We start from the raw sequence: 15,557 nt of genomic DNA, 5'->3' as shown, positions 1-15,557 counted from the left end.
AACTGGGAGAGCAAGAACTGGATTTACCTGTCTGATGTTGCACGTCGAGATAATGGACTGAAAACAAAAAGAGAGAAATTACGAGGGAGTAATGAAAACCAACAGGCCTTGACGCGCCAACCTGTGTGTGTATATATGTGTATATATATATATAATGTTTTGTTTTTGTTTTTTTTGCTTTCCCATGTCAGGTTGTATCTACAACACATTCTTAGTAGTGGTAGAGGAGTAAAGCCTGTTTAGCCTGCTTATGTTCTGACACTTGTTTTGATCCGTCAGCAATTCATTTGCAGTCCTTTCAGCGATCAGTGACAAAAAAGGTAAAACGCAGACGGGACTAATTATTTTTCTGTGCGAAAGAGACGCACAATATCAGCCAAAGCCGATTTGCCGTCACATGACGGAGCAGAGATGAACTCCGGGCTCTGAATAGCTTGTAGTTTGTGGCAAAATAATTGTCTGACATTCCTGTTGCGGTGAAATGACAGCCGTGAGCACGAGGCCAGGGTGCTTGGTGATTAACAAAGGCCTGTCTGAGATTTGACAGTGTAATCAGCGCTCACAAAGAAACGGATATGTCTCCATTCATCACAGCCCTCCATCATTCGTATCCCATTTCCCAGCTCGGGATCGCCTGCTCTCTTCTTTACGTATCTGACCTGTCTTTAGCCCCAGTCCTCTGGTCTTTGTGTGAATCTCATCTTTTTTTTATGTTATATTTCCTCAACCTCTTTCAAATATTGTCTGCCTTTTCTTTTCAAACACCTGCTGTTCTATTTTTCGCTGTAAGACTCAAGACACTGCAGCCAATTCATAACTGGCATCTGGTGCTCACAGTTTGAAATAATCTATAAAAGACGCCCTCTCAGCTCAGTATTAGAAAGATGAGCTGTGCAGGATGTTCTCTGTTCTCCTCCCAGTGCATGCTGGGACACCCTCTAGCCTCGACAACCCTGAGGAGCACAAGTCGTCCTGAAAATGGATGAGTCCCAGTCCCAGATTTTTATAGGATCGGACAGGTACATGCTGGTGCTCCACGGCTCCGCTGTGACTGATTCACTTACGTCAAATCAGTGAGAGTCCCAGAAGAGATGAGGGAGTGCACGGTGAAGTTTGGGGGTCAGGGTCAGTTTGGTTGTTGTTGCTTTTCTCTGAACTTCTACAATTTGGTTTAAAGGAATTGAAAACATGAGTATTTCCCCATGTTGAGTCAGAAATAAATTTAAAGCTGCCTCATCAGACCTTTGTGGGTCCCGTTTGATCAGATTCGTCAGATATTGCTCAGCTGTGATTGGAGCACGAAACTCCACGACAGCCTGATTTCTAAATGAGCCCCACTCAGTTCAAAGAGAAATTATGTAAAGTGAAACAGCAAAAATTACTCTGTGTTGTACGTCACCTTCCTCCCATGGATCCTGTATTATATTCAGTTTCTTCTTGGTTCAGTCAATTATTTTCGCCTCTCAGGGTCGCAGCATTATCTCCTGCACGCACGCTGCACTCTCTCCTCGATGACGACAGCAGTCAGTTATCTAGGTTGTCTGTGTCGCAGCCTGTGTGGAGACTCCACTGAGTCCGAGTGAAGGATCATCCATCAGACACCACTTTGGATGCTCTGGGAGCAGCAGAGCAGCTTCTAATAGCTGTCTGGGCAGTCGAACTGTGTGTGTTTGTGTGTGTGTGTGTGTGTTTGTGGCTCTTGAAAATCTCCTTTGCAACTTCGTTCTGCTCTGATTCTCACAAGATTGCACATTTTCCCGCTGGTAGTTTCACACACACATGCATAAAGACACATACACACACTTAGACAGTTTTATTGCCATTTTTTCACCTTTTGTTTATCACCATTATTGCCCACAGCTGGGACCTCGGGGGGGGGGGCATAAACCATACTGTAGCTCAACTTGTCCCCCAGCACGAGTCTGTGTCTGTGCTGTTGTCACTGAAGGCCACCAGAGCTCCAAGCGAGCATTTGAACTTGCTGTCATCAAACAGCCTCCGAGGAAGTTCAGTTGTACAGATGATTGCGCGTCTGTTTTTGTTTTTTTGTTGTTTGTTTTTTTTTTCCTGCAGTGCCCATGAAGATCACTGGTCGCACATATGTCTAGATTCATAATTTGTTCTGAATGTCTCCTGCTCCAGTTGGAGGAAAGGAAGGAAAGTTCCCGTCATGTTACGAAACCCCTCTAATTCGAGCTCTGCAACGCTGATGAGTCACAACACTTACATTCAAATAATAGCGCACAACAATTTCATACAAATTAAGTTCGCTCCAGTTTAATTCCCATTTGAATAATAAAGCTGTGATCAAGCTTACATTTTGTTGGTAAAAGCTTTTATAATTATTGTTTTCAACACCAGGCGGTTGATGCAGGTCAATTTCATAGCAAAATCAGTGATTAACGGACGGTGGGGGGGGCTTGGATGAGGCATTTCTGTTTACGTCCTAATATAGTGCAGTAGTTGGTTGTGCTAATTATCTGGCCGGGTGCCATTTAACCACAGAGGAAGTCACACCTAGATGGCAGAATTAAAAGGCCAGCAGTTAAAGCTCAAACAGTGAAGAATAATGATGGATCTAATCATGTAAGATTATTTGGGAGGAATTTAATTTGGTGTCATGCCTCATGATTTTAGTCTCTTTGTTTAATTTCAGAGATAAACCATCCCAGGCAAGATAACAACATTAAAACTAGTATTATTATATTAAATGTTGGTTTGTTGTTGTTTTTTTTTTTGATATAAATATATATATATTCTTTTCTTTTCAGGATGTTTAATGTGCTAAATATGGACAAAAACAGTTCCTTTAAAAATCCAAATCGACAGCTAGAATTGGCTCAGTCATTAAATGAAACTTTGACTTTCCCCCTGTAATGATTCAAACTATTTTGTTAGAAATTGTGGGATTGCCAGGTGATCTGTGGGAAGAGCGTCAAAAGAGGAACCACAGCACCTTTTGTAAACAACAGTGAACCATTCCTGCTCAGAACAGCCGAAGGCTCCTCTGAGAACGATCTTTCTTTGATGTGTCTTTGTAGTATTGACATTCTGACTTGATAGAGTAGTACGCACATTTGAACAACTACTCCTGAAAGACCCACAAGATGTTTTACACTCAGGTTTGGTCGCCTGAAAGTGAGAGAGCGAGTGTGAATGATGGAAACCTCTTCTGTACATCTGACCACAGATGACACATGAAGCGGGCTTCACTGTTAATTTGAAGCACAAAGATGTCATGTGTCCCATCACAGAAGCAGGAAGGGCTGCCACGGTGCAGTTTTTTCTTCTGATTAAAAGTTTGGCCTCGTGCGATCAGCCCTCTGCTCCGGACTTTGTCGTATCAGGCTCAGATTTGTCTTCAGGTTCAGTTCAGTGTGAAACAGCTGAGTTTAAATGACTTCATAGTCTATCTGTCACCTCATCTCGCTCTTTAAGCCTGTGTGTGTGTGTGTGTGTGTGTGTGTGTGTGTTGACTATGATGCAAACACTCAAACATGCACACACACACTCACTTCATGCCTCTCCTTCTCCATCTGTCGCCCCCTTGATAAACACATGGTGTCTTGTTTGGCCGACTCAGCAAGGCCTGCGGCTCTCTGGGCTGCATGTATGGTCACGCACACACAAACACACACACCCCACAATGTCTTATGCGTTGTGGTGATGAGGAGAGAAAGTTAGGAGTTACAGCAACTGAGATGATCCTTTTTTTTTTTTTTTTTTTTTTTTTAAGTTATGCAAGAGAAAATGTGGCAGCTCTGAGGTAATGTATATGAGATGTGCGGTTCACTGGAGGCTGTTGGCAGGTGCGTCCTGTGTGTCCTGAGATTCTGCCAGAAATGTGTCCTCGTCCAGAGACAACATGGGGGCCTAGAGGAGGGAGCTGATGGGAAGAGCAAACGGGCAGGAATTTTATAAATTATGAGTAGAGAGAAACAGAGGATGAAGTCACAGGTAAGAGTTTCAGGACTTCAGCTGTTCGTTAAAGCCCCGCGCTGCCATAGAAAGCACCACTTAATCTACAGCACATGTATCCTACTGATGTTTTATCCACCTGGACGTCAGCGATTCTTCTTTCTGCAGGAAGTCCAGCACCCATTTCAAACTGGAAACTGAATCAGTGCCTGTTTTTGATTAATACGTGCAACACCAATGTCTCTATTTATATTACAAAACAGCGTTCTGTGTCATAAAGGCTTTGTTTGCATTCATCTTGTAATTTCCTGGGCCCTTGTAGCCACTCAACTATTGGCTCTGGACGCTGGGTGGATTATGAGCCTCTGTCACTTCATGTCGAAGACTCGTCAGTGGACGGATAAGGGGGCAGCAGCATTTTCTGGAAGGTTACGCATGAACGGGATCTTCACCAGTTGACTGACTAAATGTGGTGTGTGTAGTTTGTCTGCACCAGCATAGTGAGGCAGGAAAATACAGGATTCTTCACTGTCACTGGAGTGTGTAATTGTAAATGTTTTAAATCTTTTTACATCAGTGACATGATACGCTTCCTCTCTTCTGCACATTGGATGCGTTTACGCTCAGTTCAAAGGAAGAATCCTAATAACCACAGGAAGGGGTGCAGTAGGATACAGGCAGCTTCTCCAAAACACGAGACAGGACAGGCCATGAATTTAAGGAGGATCTGGTCCTGCCGCTCTCATTAAAAGGTCTGGCCCAGTCTGCAGTAAACAGTTTTATTGCACATTAGGATGCTTTGTTGCGGTGGGGCTTGTAGTTTGCTCTTCAGCTCTGTGTTGAAGTCACTCCACAGGAATGCTGCAGCACCTGAATCCTTATTACATGTCACAAGGACCAGAATTTGGAGAATTTGTGGAGTGACGGCAGAAAGGGGAGTAAATATATATTGAGATTTCCAAGAATACGCTGGCATTTAATTTTTTTTTTTTATTAGGGGGAGCAATCTATAAATCTGTCAGTCAATATCTGTCAGATACAGAGCAACATCTACTCCAATCTGCAGGTTGGCTTTTTGGCCAGATGGTGAATTTAAACACAAAATTAACTCTGTTAACTCCTGAAGAAAGTGTAGCAGGTTCCCACTGCCGCTGCAGCAGGAGGGGATGTTCATGAGAATAACACAACAGTCCACATCAAAAACCGAATCCTGAAAACAATCTGTCGTGCCCAAGCAAAAATGCTGAAGTGATAATGATGATAATGATAATTTTGATTGGTGCGCCTCGAATGCATTTTATCCATCCAACACTGTGTGTTAGTAGTGATTAATAATACAAACACACATATACAAAAGCTCTAGTCATTTTGTGACGAACTAATTACAACAGTTGTGGTAATGCAGGGCTAAGTTGCACACTGATGTGATGCGTATGTAGCACAGTCATTATGCTGTCGCGTGCACGCTGCCATGTTGGCTTTTTAGGAAATATGGTGCTACGCAGATGAATATATACTGAATGGACTTATCGACTCATCATGAAAGTCTAAAAATCTTGCTTGGTTTAAAAAGGGTTTGCTTCCACTTTTTAATTATGTGTCCTGTTCACCATCTCGTCCTTGAGCGTGATACAACCCCCTGTTTGTGGGTGCACATGTGTGCGTCTGTATATTATTTTCCGTGAATATTGCTCATCGTTCGTGGTTTGTTGTTCTTGCTCGCTGTGTGAGGAGTTGGAAAGCAGCTGTCGAGTTGATGTCAGAAAATCTTCTATCACTCAGATAATTTATTTTGTGTTGCTTACAGAGGAAATGGAGTGTTAGCTGCTATGGCTGGACGGGCAAACAAGAAATCATATTAACGGAAATCCAAGGCAGAGAAAATGGCTCATTTTGGCAGAGGCCAACATGTCATTGAGAAGAAAACTGACTCTTTTCTAAACGTTCATCAAGACTACACTCCTCTTGTCCTGCTTTAACTATTGTTTTATTGATTATTTTCTAATACCTTCTTGGAAGATACTGAAAAAAAACAAAGAAGAACAGGAATTTTGGATGAGAAGATGTGGACAGATGAGACCAGACATTCAATTTCTTTTGAATCAATCTGCTTATCAACAAGAGGAAGTCAAAACCAGTTCATGTTTTTAATTTTACTTGTCATTTCAAGTAGTTTCCGAGCTGCACTGCTACTGTAATATCCTAATTTCTGATTTCTTCCATCAGGCGTTCAGACTAACTCACCTTAAATACAAATTATGACGGGGTTGTTTTTGACCAGTGGTACAACTTGATCGATTAACCTCCTCAGTTACAGACATTTTTGTTCTTAGGGCTGGATGTCATTTGGAAGCAATTTTAAATAACACAAATAACACTTTTAATACTGTTCATTTTTGCAGATTTGTGCGATTGGTCATTCATCTCTCACCTCTCACTTCCAGGTCACATTTCACATCTAATAAAAAAAAAAAGGAAACGTCTTTTTTTTTGGCAGGGACTGCTTTCATCAGTGGATTAAAATGGATCTTGGATGGATACATCAATGCTTGATTTTTTTCAGTCGACCCCAGACACAAAAAACAAAATATGTGAAGCGTTCGTTAAGCTGCTTGTAGGTTTTGTTCATCACCTCAGTGCCTAAATACAGCAATGCTTTGCTTTCGTCATTGTATATGATGATGCGGCATCCACACTGGCACTATACTGCTAATTTTAGCTGAAAGAGCAGTGAGAGGCCACAGCTGGGGAGCCTGCACACACACTCCAGAGAGGGAAATGATTCCTGAATGGGCCGTGAGTGGCACAGAAACAGGAACACCTTGTGATTATATAAATGACTACATAGAAGTGCTGGGTGTTTTTATGGATTTATGTTTCCTGTAAACTCCTCCTGTGAATCACTCAACGCGACCCCCCCCCCCCCCCCCCGAGTTGTTCTTTGTGAGTGTGACTGCATGTATTTGTATTTAAACTTGGATATATGTTTGTATCAGCGTTTTTCACCACTGTGATACAGTGCTGTGTCTTAGTAAAACTTGCTTAGGTCCAAATACTGACTTGGGAGAGCCGGGATGAGGCTTAGACTATAACTTCGAGCAGGCAATCATAGGATTAATTTGGGAGCTTTAATTCTGTGTTTTAGCAGAGCTATCAGTTTATTCCATTATCATCAATATGTGATCCGAAATCAGGCCAGTAGGTCAAGTTTTTCATTTCAAATATTTTTCCAGCCAAAGATATCTATCTTCTCTTTTGGCTACAGAATAGCTTCTAGTTTTTGTAACAGCAATTTAATGAACCTGTCATGGTTTACTTCGAGGGAGAGGGAGGAGGAAGATAAAAATGACAGCGAGTTAAATGGGGAAGGCGACCTGTCAGCCTTATAACGTGGATTAGCTTCTTTTCGTTAACCCTACAGATAAATTGATAGATTTAAACTCTTAATTTCAAAAGCTCCGTCACTGTCAACCAGCTTATTGTCAGCTGCTAACTTCAGGTACTGCGTCTTTCATCCCGGGATGGACCTTTTCCCATCCAGTAAGTCCTGCTGCTTCCGTGCACTGATTTTAGATGAGAACTGCAGGCCCCACTAATCCCATTCAAAAGTCTAAATGGTTTGGTGATGACATTGTCTTCTCCTGATGATACTTTGATGAAATTGGCACCATGGAAGCAACATGAGCGGATGAATCTCTTTTCTCATCAGCACATCACGCCACTCTTTCAGTTGATGCTGATGATTTTCTGACCTTGAGAAGAGAGAAACATAAAGTGCTACAGTGAAAATTGCTGCTGTTACAAAGGAGAGAAGATGGCAGATCTGAAACAACTTGAAATACGTGAGAGCCAAAGTAAAAACAGCTGATGTATGCTTTACAAAATAAACAAAAATCGTGGCAATTGGGACGATATAATTCTTTCCAGCAATAAAAACGAAACGTGGATCATTCAGTTACAGAGAAGATCGCTGGGAAAAGAAAACCAAACTGCACATGCAGAGCAGAGCTTCTCTTTAGAACAACAAATGCTCGTCTAACTTAAGTGACGTCTTCACCAGCACACCGAATGAGGAATTCCTCTCACCAGCTGGCACTGACATAGCAAACAGAGCCTTAGTTTTTATAAACCTGCCACACATTGGAGTGAAACAGCCAAGGCACAGAGCAACAAGGCAGAGTAAATTATGTTGACAACAAAGACACATTAAAAAGCTAGTGGATGAATCCAACCTTCAGCTGCTGTTTATGTATGCGGGGCACAGTCCTGCTTTGTAAAAGGGACCGTCAGTCACTGTAGAGATGAAGCTACGTCAAATACCAACACTTGAAAGTGACTCCCCCACCCCCCAACATAATCAGCGTCAGAGTCAACGCCACATTTTAAACCACATCAGACATGTGTAAGCTCAACATGTGAAGTTCCCGTTCCCATAGCACATTCAGGCACATCAGGCAACAACCTGACGTGAGATAGCCGGCGACGACATTTCTTTTTTTTTTTTTTTTTTTTTTCGCTTTCAGGGCTTATTGTTTGATTTATATGACAACATGACATTTCAGAGTTAATCTCTTATTTATGGCACGTGAAGCATTCGTTGGTGTTTCTTCATAAATAGACGTGTCGTCCTGCTTGTTGCAGAGATGCTGTGATCTGCAGAGACTCACACACACACACAACACACACCCACACGATTGCTTTCTGTGTCTTCAGAAGACATTATCTTCCAGTTTTACTCTTTATTTGACCAACACCTAACCTTATCCTAACTTGTATGTGAATTACTGGGATTTTCCTTTTGTTGCCACAAGAAAGACAAGTCCCCCATTGTGCGGTTGTGCAAAGAGAAAAACATGAATAAGCTCACATTCAGACACACACATCATGGCTGACTGGCTGACGGACAAGTTTTTCACATGTAATTTTCCTAATGAGTCTTTCTTCTATTTTTACACCGATGGGCTGTGAAAGTTGTTGGATTGAGGGGAAAAAAATGAACTGAATTGGAGAGAAAAATGGGAAGAGGGAGGGAATGTGTGTTTATTTGAGTGTGTTGGAGGGGTGGAGTAGTTACTCAGCAGCAGTTGTGAAGGTCATTTTCCCCAGCTAGATTTTAGTCGGGTCACTCTGTGAGTGTGTGTGCACGGCCTTGTGTGCAAAGGCTGGGCCTATTATAAGGACTGTAATGATGAATTTGCTTCATTGGAGCACATAATTTGTGTGTTTTATATACATGTACATGCCTACATGCACGTGTGTGTGTCCTGTAATAGACTGAGCTGCAGAGGGACGTGACGTTGGTGAACTGGCATCTGTTTGTTTGTGAGACACTCGAGAAGCTGTGAAGTGACGGGAAAGACTGCTTGGCACCAACGATAACACAAGTGTGTGTCTGTGTTTGCGTTGCAGAAAGACAGACAAGAAGCTCGTTCATACCAAAGAAGTGCCATTTGAGTTTCAAGTTGAATCTTGAGAAGTGATATAAATTTCCAGATGATGTCCAACCACCTGTAGGAGTGAAGTTTTAAAAGCTAATTCCAAATCGTTTTAGCTTGAAGTGCCAACTGGTGCAAAACCCAACACAACTGTCTCTGTAAGTTTCAGACCAGCACAGTTGTCATTTTCCCTTCCCGAGGCTGTGTTTCAATCACAAATACACTTGTGCCCATCTGAGCACCCATGGGAGTGCTGGTCTTGAACTGAGGTGTGGTCAGGAACATTTTTGGTGCTTTGCCATGTTGAGATAGTGGAAAGAAATTGTGCAGCAAAAAACTTTGTATGATACACACAAGCAGAGTCTGACACAGTGTTTATACCACAATGTGCCTTCATTTGTCCCATTACAGTTTTTGTAATGAACCAAAGAATCATTTTCTCTTTCAGGAATTTTTAGGAATGCCTAACTTCTTCTTGCAGTGTTGTGTGTGTGTGTGTGTGTGTGTGTGTGTGTTGGACAACTCTCCACAGACAGAACTAACAAATTATAATAATGACGTGCCAAGTATTAAGAGCGTCTGGGTTTTATAAGGAAAAGGAGAAAACTTAGAATTAAGATGCAAAGTTGAACCATTTCAAAACAAAGTCAAAGTCACGTTATTTCGCAAAAAATAACACCGCAAACTAAGTTGTGGCATTAAAATTTGCAACAGCTGCTAGCTAAGACAGCGAAATCAGAACCGCGTGTCATTTATTGCACATGGTGCATCTGCTGCCGATCACCGCAGTGACTGAGGACTTCCATTTTTACTTCACTCTCATGTTTTTCAAACTAAAACAGGCTGAGCCGCTTCTTCTAAACTTAGCAAGAGATTTTTTTTATTTTTTTTTTTTTTTTTGGGGGGGGGGCATCGTGATCTTGCCAGAAAAGCCTGAAACAAGCTACTTAAATTTGTAATTGAAAGCAGATGATTTAAATATCAAGGACCTGCTTTTCTCTAATAAGTTTCATCAGCGGTGTTTAGCTGAAAATGTCTGTGTGCGCAGTAACTCTCCACCCTCTGGTGCAGTTTGCTAAAACACACCATATTTGCTGAATGCTGATTAAAGCGCAGGGGTGTATTCGGTTCCCCTCACTGCGTCGTGCAGGAACAATGTCACACCTGTGGGTCTGTGGGGTTGAAAGCAAGTGAGGGATGTTTGTGTTTCTGAAAGTGAATAGCTACAGGTGTCTTTTCTCTCTCTCCCCCCACCTTTGATGACGCACAAATGGACCCTGGTGAAACAGCCGTGTGCACACGTGTGAGTGTGTGTGTATACGTGTTTTTACCAGCCTATCTCAGGGGAGCGTTAGATAGACTCAGACCTCAGGCCTCACTGTTTGTTTGCCTCCACACAAGAGTTGGGAAAATCCTCAGGTGGTTTTTTTTTTTAGGCAAGGAGCCATGATCAGAATTTAGATACTAAAATAAACAACGCAAAGTGCAATTTTTTTTTTTTTTTTTTTTGGAAGCAAATTCCACAGAGAGCGTTAGTCAACGTCCTGCCGAGTCTTTTCTCGAGTGGATGCCAAGGGGACACAGCCTTGGGGGTCCTTCAGGCAGATCCCCAGCAGCTGTCTTGTTGCTATGGTGCTGATCACACACAGGAAGAGCAATGTACGAGGGGAGGAATGGGACTTTCCATTTAATTGTTGTGTTTGCTGCTGCTGTTTCCTTGGCGTAGTCTATTCCCTGGCTGCAGTTGGACAATTACTGAGGCATCTCATCTGCTCAGAAGTCTTTGTCTCATGTCTTGAATGATTCATTTTTCTAATTATTCTCTGTGCAAAGAGTGTGACAGTTCATTTTGGCAACTGAACAGCACTCACTCCCGTATTATTGCCATCACTCTGACCCGGTCGAACTGCACCAGATATGTTGTGTGATTTACTGCGTTTCTTTCTGCTGCATCAGGCTTTTAAGTTGTGTGTAGGTTTATGTCTGTGTCCTTCTTTGTCTACAAAGTTTTATGTTCGAGCTATTTTTACATCAAACTGGAGGTTTATGTTGTCAGGGTGATGTAAAAAAGGAAACCAATCAGACATGAACTCATTCGGATCGAAGAAAAAATCAATACATAAAAGCTGATGATGATGGCGGTAATATTTTTTTAATGAAATAAGTGAAAGGTAGCAAATCATTGCTTTCAGTGGGGTTACAGTCATCAGTGCATCCACATGTGCTCTACAGGAAACATTTATTTCAAAATGTACTTTCTTGCTGACCTCTAGATCAGAAGATTAATACAGTTTAGTTTAATACATACAAATCTAAAAAGGTTTTAGGTTTTTGAATACAAAGACAAACATATCAGTAATCATAAGCAAAGAGAAAATAGCAATAAACAATCATACAAGTGAAAAATTAATCCCAAGAATGAAAATGGGCGAGGAGTCGACAGAATGTAAATAAATAACATTTATATGCTACCAGAATGAATGCAGATGGTCAGCCGTTCACATTCATTCACTCATTCATTCGCTTCATCCAGTCACTCCCTCTGTCAGTCAGTCAGCTGGTTAGCTCCTCAACGAACAGAGAGGAAGAAGAACAGGTGGCCAAAGATGGAAACGGAGCACTTTAGATCAATATATTCTGGGAAGATGGCTGCTTTAGCTCTGTTTACTGAACTGTAAGACAGTGGAGGGGAAACCGGCTCTGTCTGGAGCTGGAGACAAACATCAGCATTGTAAAGTGTTGTTGTTTGGGTTTTTTTTTTTTTTTTTTTCTTATCAGACGAAGAAGCTCTTCATACAGTTTTATATGTCAAAACGATTATTCGGGAAGATGTTGGAGCAGGATAATAGGAGCCAAAGAAATGGAAACACGTAATGAAAACGGAATTACATTTCCAAGTGTGTCTGTGCGCAAAACAGAGCATGTAAAATTTGTTACAATTATAATTATTGCATTTAATCTTTGGAGATTACATTTAAATTCTGATGTCCTTGGCAACAGCACAGCAGGCAGCAGCCTGATAAGCCTGTTTGAATTGAGATTTCACAGGGAGGGTGCGTGGCAGGCAGGAGGCGGTAGATGTGGGTGTGCATGCATGTGCCTAGAAATGAAATCACAAAATCATACAGAGATGGAAGAAGGTCAGTGAGATTAATGAAAAATTATTAACAAGGTAGAAACAAGGGCAGGGAAAGACAGAGGGAGTCACACAGTAGAAGAAGAAGAGGAGGAGGAGGAGGAGGAGGAGGCGGCGCCGTGCACGAGCTCCAGCCTATCAGGACAAAGGAGGGCGTGGCGCCGGCAGACAGGAAGGAGGGAGCGGGGCAGCAGCAGACACAGAGGCAGACGAAGCAGAGCGTGCAAGAGGAGGAGGGAGAGGTGGAGCTGTAGAGGTAGGTAGAAAGAGATGCAGTGCCACAGTAAGTGTGTGTCTGCAAGGCGGTCTGTAGCGCAGTTCTTCATCCTCTCGTCAGCGACCATGGCGTGTTCTGGAGCCACAGTATGCAGAATTACTGCAGGGGATGCAGATAGAAGTTCACCTTGAGCTCCAGTCCAACAGTGTCACTCTGGACCTTTGGGAATACAACGAACGCGTACTGATCCTACAAGCCAGAGGGAAAACGCTTTGAGCGGATCTGACAGCCTGGAAAAACTCGAACTTTTTGCCGATTGAAGGTTCTGAACAACCACTCCGGGGCCAGCAGGTTCTGGCAGAAACTTGCCCAGCTGTCTCCAAAACTGACGGCATACAGATCCTGGATTGTGGCACCCACAGCTTACACTGGAGCCCCGCAAAGCCACATCCAAGCAGGTCCTGCAACCCAGGAACCCTGGAGCCAGCCTGACCTTGGACCCTCTGTCGCCCGAACCCCTCCTGGCGCCAGCAGAAACGTCCGGCATGTCTCAGACCGGAGGACGGTTCCACAACAAAAAGGCCGGCATTCGGGCTGCCGTGATCCTGATTGGACTCCTGCACAAGTCTCGCAAAGCCAAGGAGAAGGAGAGGGAGAAAGAGGAGAGCGAGAGGTGGGTGAAGTTTGTCCCATCGTGTCGTCAGCTGGGTAGATGATGGAGGGCTGAGGGACAAACAGAAAGTCTGCAGTGCAGTGGTGACCCAGGATTGTGAGAAAAACTTTATTAGCATCTAATGTCTTTGTAATTCCAGACGCTGGGGGCACTTTAAAAGCTCTGCAGTTCAGTGAGGCTGCAACTGCAGTTTTATTATAGGCCCTTTTTATTACGCTGTGTGTGTGTGTGTGTGTGTGTCTTGTTGACCGCACTTGTGTGCGTAACTGGGTCAGTTGAAATGACAGACCAAAAAAAACAGAAAGGTTTTGAGGATTGGCGGTGAATAGAGGTGTTCTCTGAGAGCTTTTGAAGACCAAACAAGAACCGTTGAGAACAAATGACAGAAGCACGAAGCGGCACAGTGGAGAGAGAATGACACAAAAAAAAAAAGGAAAGGGAGAACGTGAAACCTTAAAAGTGAGATATGTGGAGAATAGAGAGGAGCAGGTACAGAGTGAAGGCTGTCCGCTCATCTGTTCATATCTTTGTGAGCTTAACATGCTGTGCAATACACATAACATCACTGGACACTTGTTGATTTTTCATGCCTTCAGAATCAGGCAGCATGAGCTCTCATCTGTAGGCTGGTGAACTGTGTCAGAGTTCACAAGGTGAACTGCAAACTCTAGCACAAACAAAAAAAGAACCCACACCATCCGTTACTGCCCACTAACCTGCAATAAACAGCGACCATAAAAAGCACGCTGAAGCCGTCCTTTCATTTATTACGGACTCTGCAGGCTGTAAAACATGAAACCAAACTGGTGTTTCTGTTTTCAGGTAGATCTGTTGATCTGTGAGTGTAACATGTGAAAGTACCTGATGTACCTGTAAGGGGAGTTTCTCTGCATGCCTCCCCCCCCCCCACCCCACCCCCATTTCTCACCAGAGTATCCCACCAGGTAACAAAAAGCGTACGAAGTCAGCTGGGTCACTGATCCTCCCTCCAGGACAGACCTGTTTTGGCTGAGCTAACATTAGCAGACATGTACAGCTGGAAGAAGAGAGAGGAGCTGCAGAGTTTACAGTGTGGCCTTGGTCAGGTGTGTGTGTGTGTGTGTGTGTGTGTGTGTGCGTGTGAAAGAGAGAGAGAGCACTGAATGCACTTTGCTTCTCTCTTCTAAGAGCCTGGACCAAAATAGTTGGTATTAAAATAGACCGTAATTCACTTTGCAAATGCTGATAAGTTTTTCCGAGCCGTGTGTGTTTCTAATTAAGTTTTAAGATGCATAAAATAACCCCCACCCGCCTCCCAACAACACGAAGCGCCTAAAATCTGCAGGCTCACTGATTTATGGCAATTTGATTCATTGTTATGTAATTTCTATCTATACACCGTCAGCGTTGTGTACATAGATGATGATCTCAGTGACTGACGATGTTTTCTCACCAATGCCAACAATCCAGAGAGGACGGGGAGGAGCTGCAAACCGTAAACATCTGTCCACATGCCTCCCTCTGCTAATTTGGAGTGATTATTGGAAATTTTTGATTATTGAATATGAATAATTGATGCTTTGGTTGTAATGATATCTTATTTTAGCTTTAATACAGCGAACCTCTCTCTTCTCTTCAGGCACATCAGGCATGAATTCACACAATAGGACCTAACTCCTGCTCCATTAAAGCAGATGCCACCCGAACTGTTAAACAGATTTGGCCAGGTGGTTGCCGTGTGTCCAGGAACTGGTTAATTTCCCCGGGCAGCATGTTCACTTGACAGCAAGTGTGCATAACACACTAGAAGGTCGCTGAGGTCCCAGCAGTTCAGTTTTGTCCCCCGGGCCCTCTGGTGGATTAATCCAGCACTTCCTGGATTAATTCAATAATATGGCACTGTCACGGAGACACACAACAAACATGCAAATAGTGCACACTTTTACTTCTCAAATAATGCATGTTTGTCACATGCTCGCCGGGATATTTTGTTTTTGTCAAATGACAAGGAACGGCATTGCAATTGTTGACAATTTAGGGTATTTTTTTTTTACCCAAGCAATCGTTACATTCTTGATCGACTGCTTTCAGACTTTTACCACTACTGTTTCTCTCCCCTATTGTCCACACCAGTTATTGTAGAAAGGAAATAAAATTAAAACTGGCCTGCACTATGACTAGAAGAGAAAGCAAAAAATT

The 15,557-nt window shown here is 42.9% G+C and overlaps 1 protein-coding gene across 2 annotated transcripts in view; it reads left to right on the top strand.

The window, feature by feature from the left end:
* The first annotated feature begins 12,736 nt into the window (after nt 1–12,736).
* The window catches only part of rap1gap2a (RAP1 GTPase activating protein 2a), a 33,563-nt gene continuing 30,742 nt past the window's right edge, over nt 12,737–15,557 (top strand). For both annotated transcript variants that reach the window (XM_029517130.1, XM_029517134.1), the window contains exon 1: nt 12,737–13,379. In XM_029517130.1, coding sequence (XP_029372990.1) covers nt 13,252–13,379 — 128 coding nt within the window. In that variant the 5' untranslated portion in view covers nt 12,737–13,251. The remainder of the gene's footprint in view (nt 13,380–15,557) is intronic.

This window comes from Echeneis naucrates, chromosome 13 (assembly GCF_900963305.1).
Source record: "Echeneis naucrates chromosome 13, fEcheNa1.1, whole genome shotgun sequence".
Taxonomy (NCBI): domain Eukaryota; kingdom Metazoa; phylum Chordata; class Actinopteri; order Carangiformes; family Echeneidae; genus Echeneis; species Echeneis naucrates.
The sequence above is the reverse complement of the archived record's forward strand: the minus strand, read 5'-3'. Positions and strand labels throughout refer to the sequence as shown.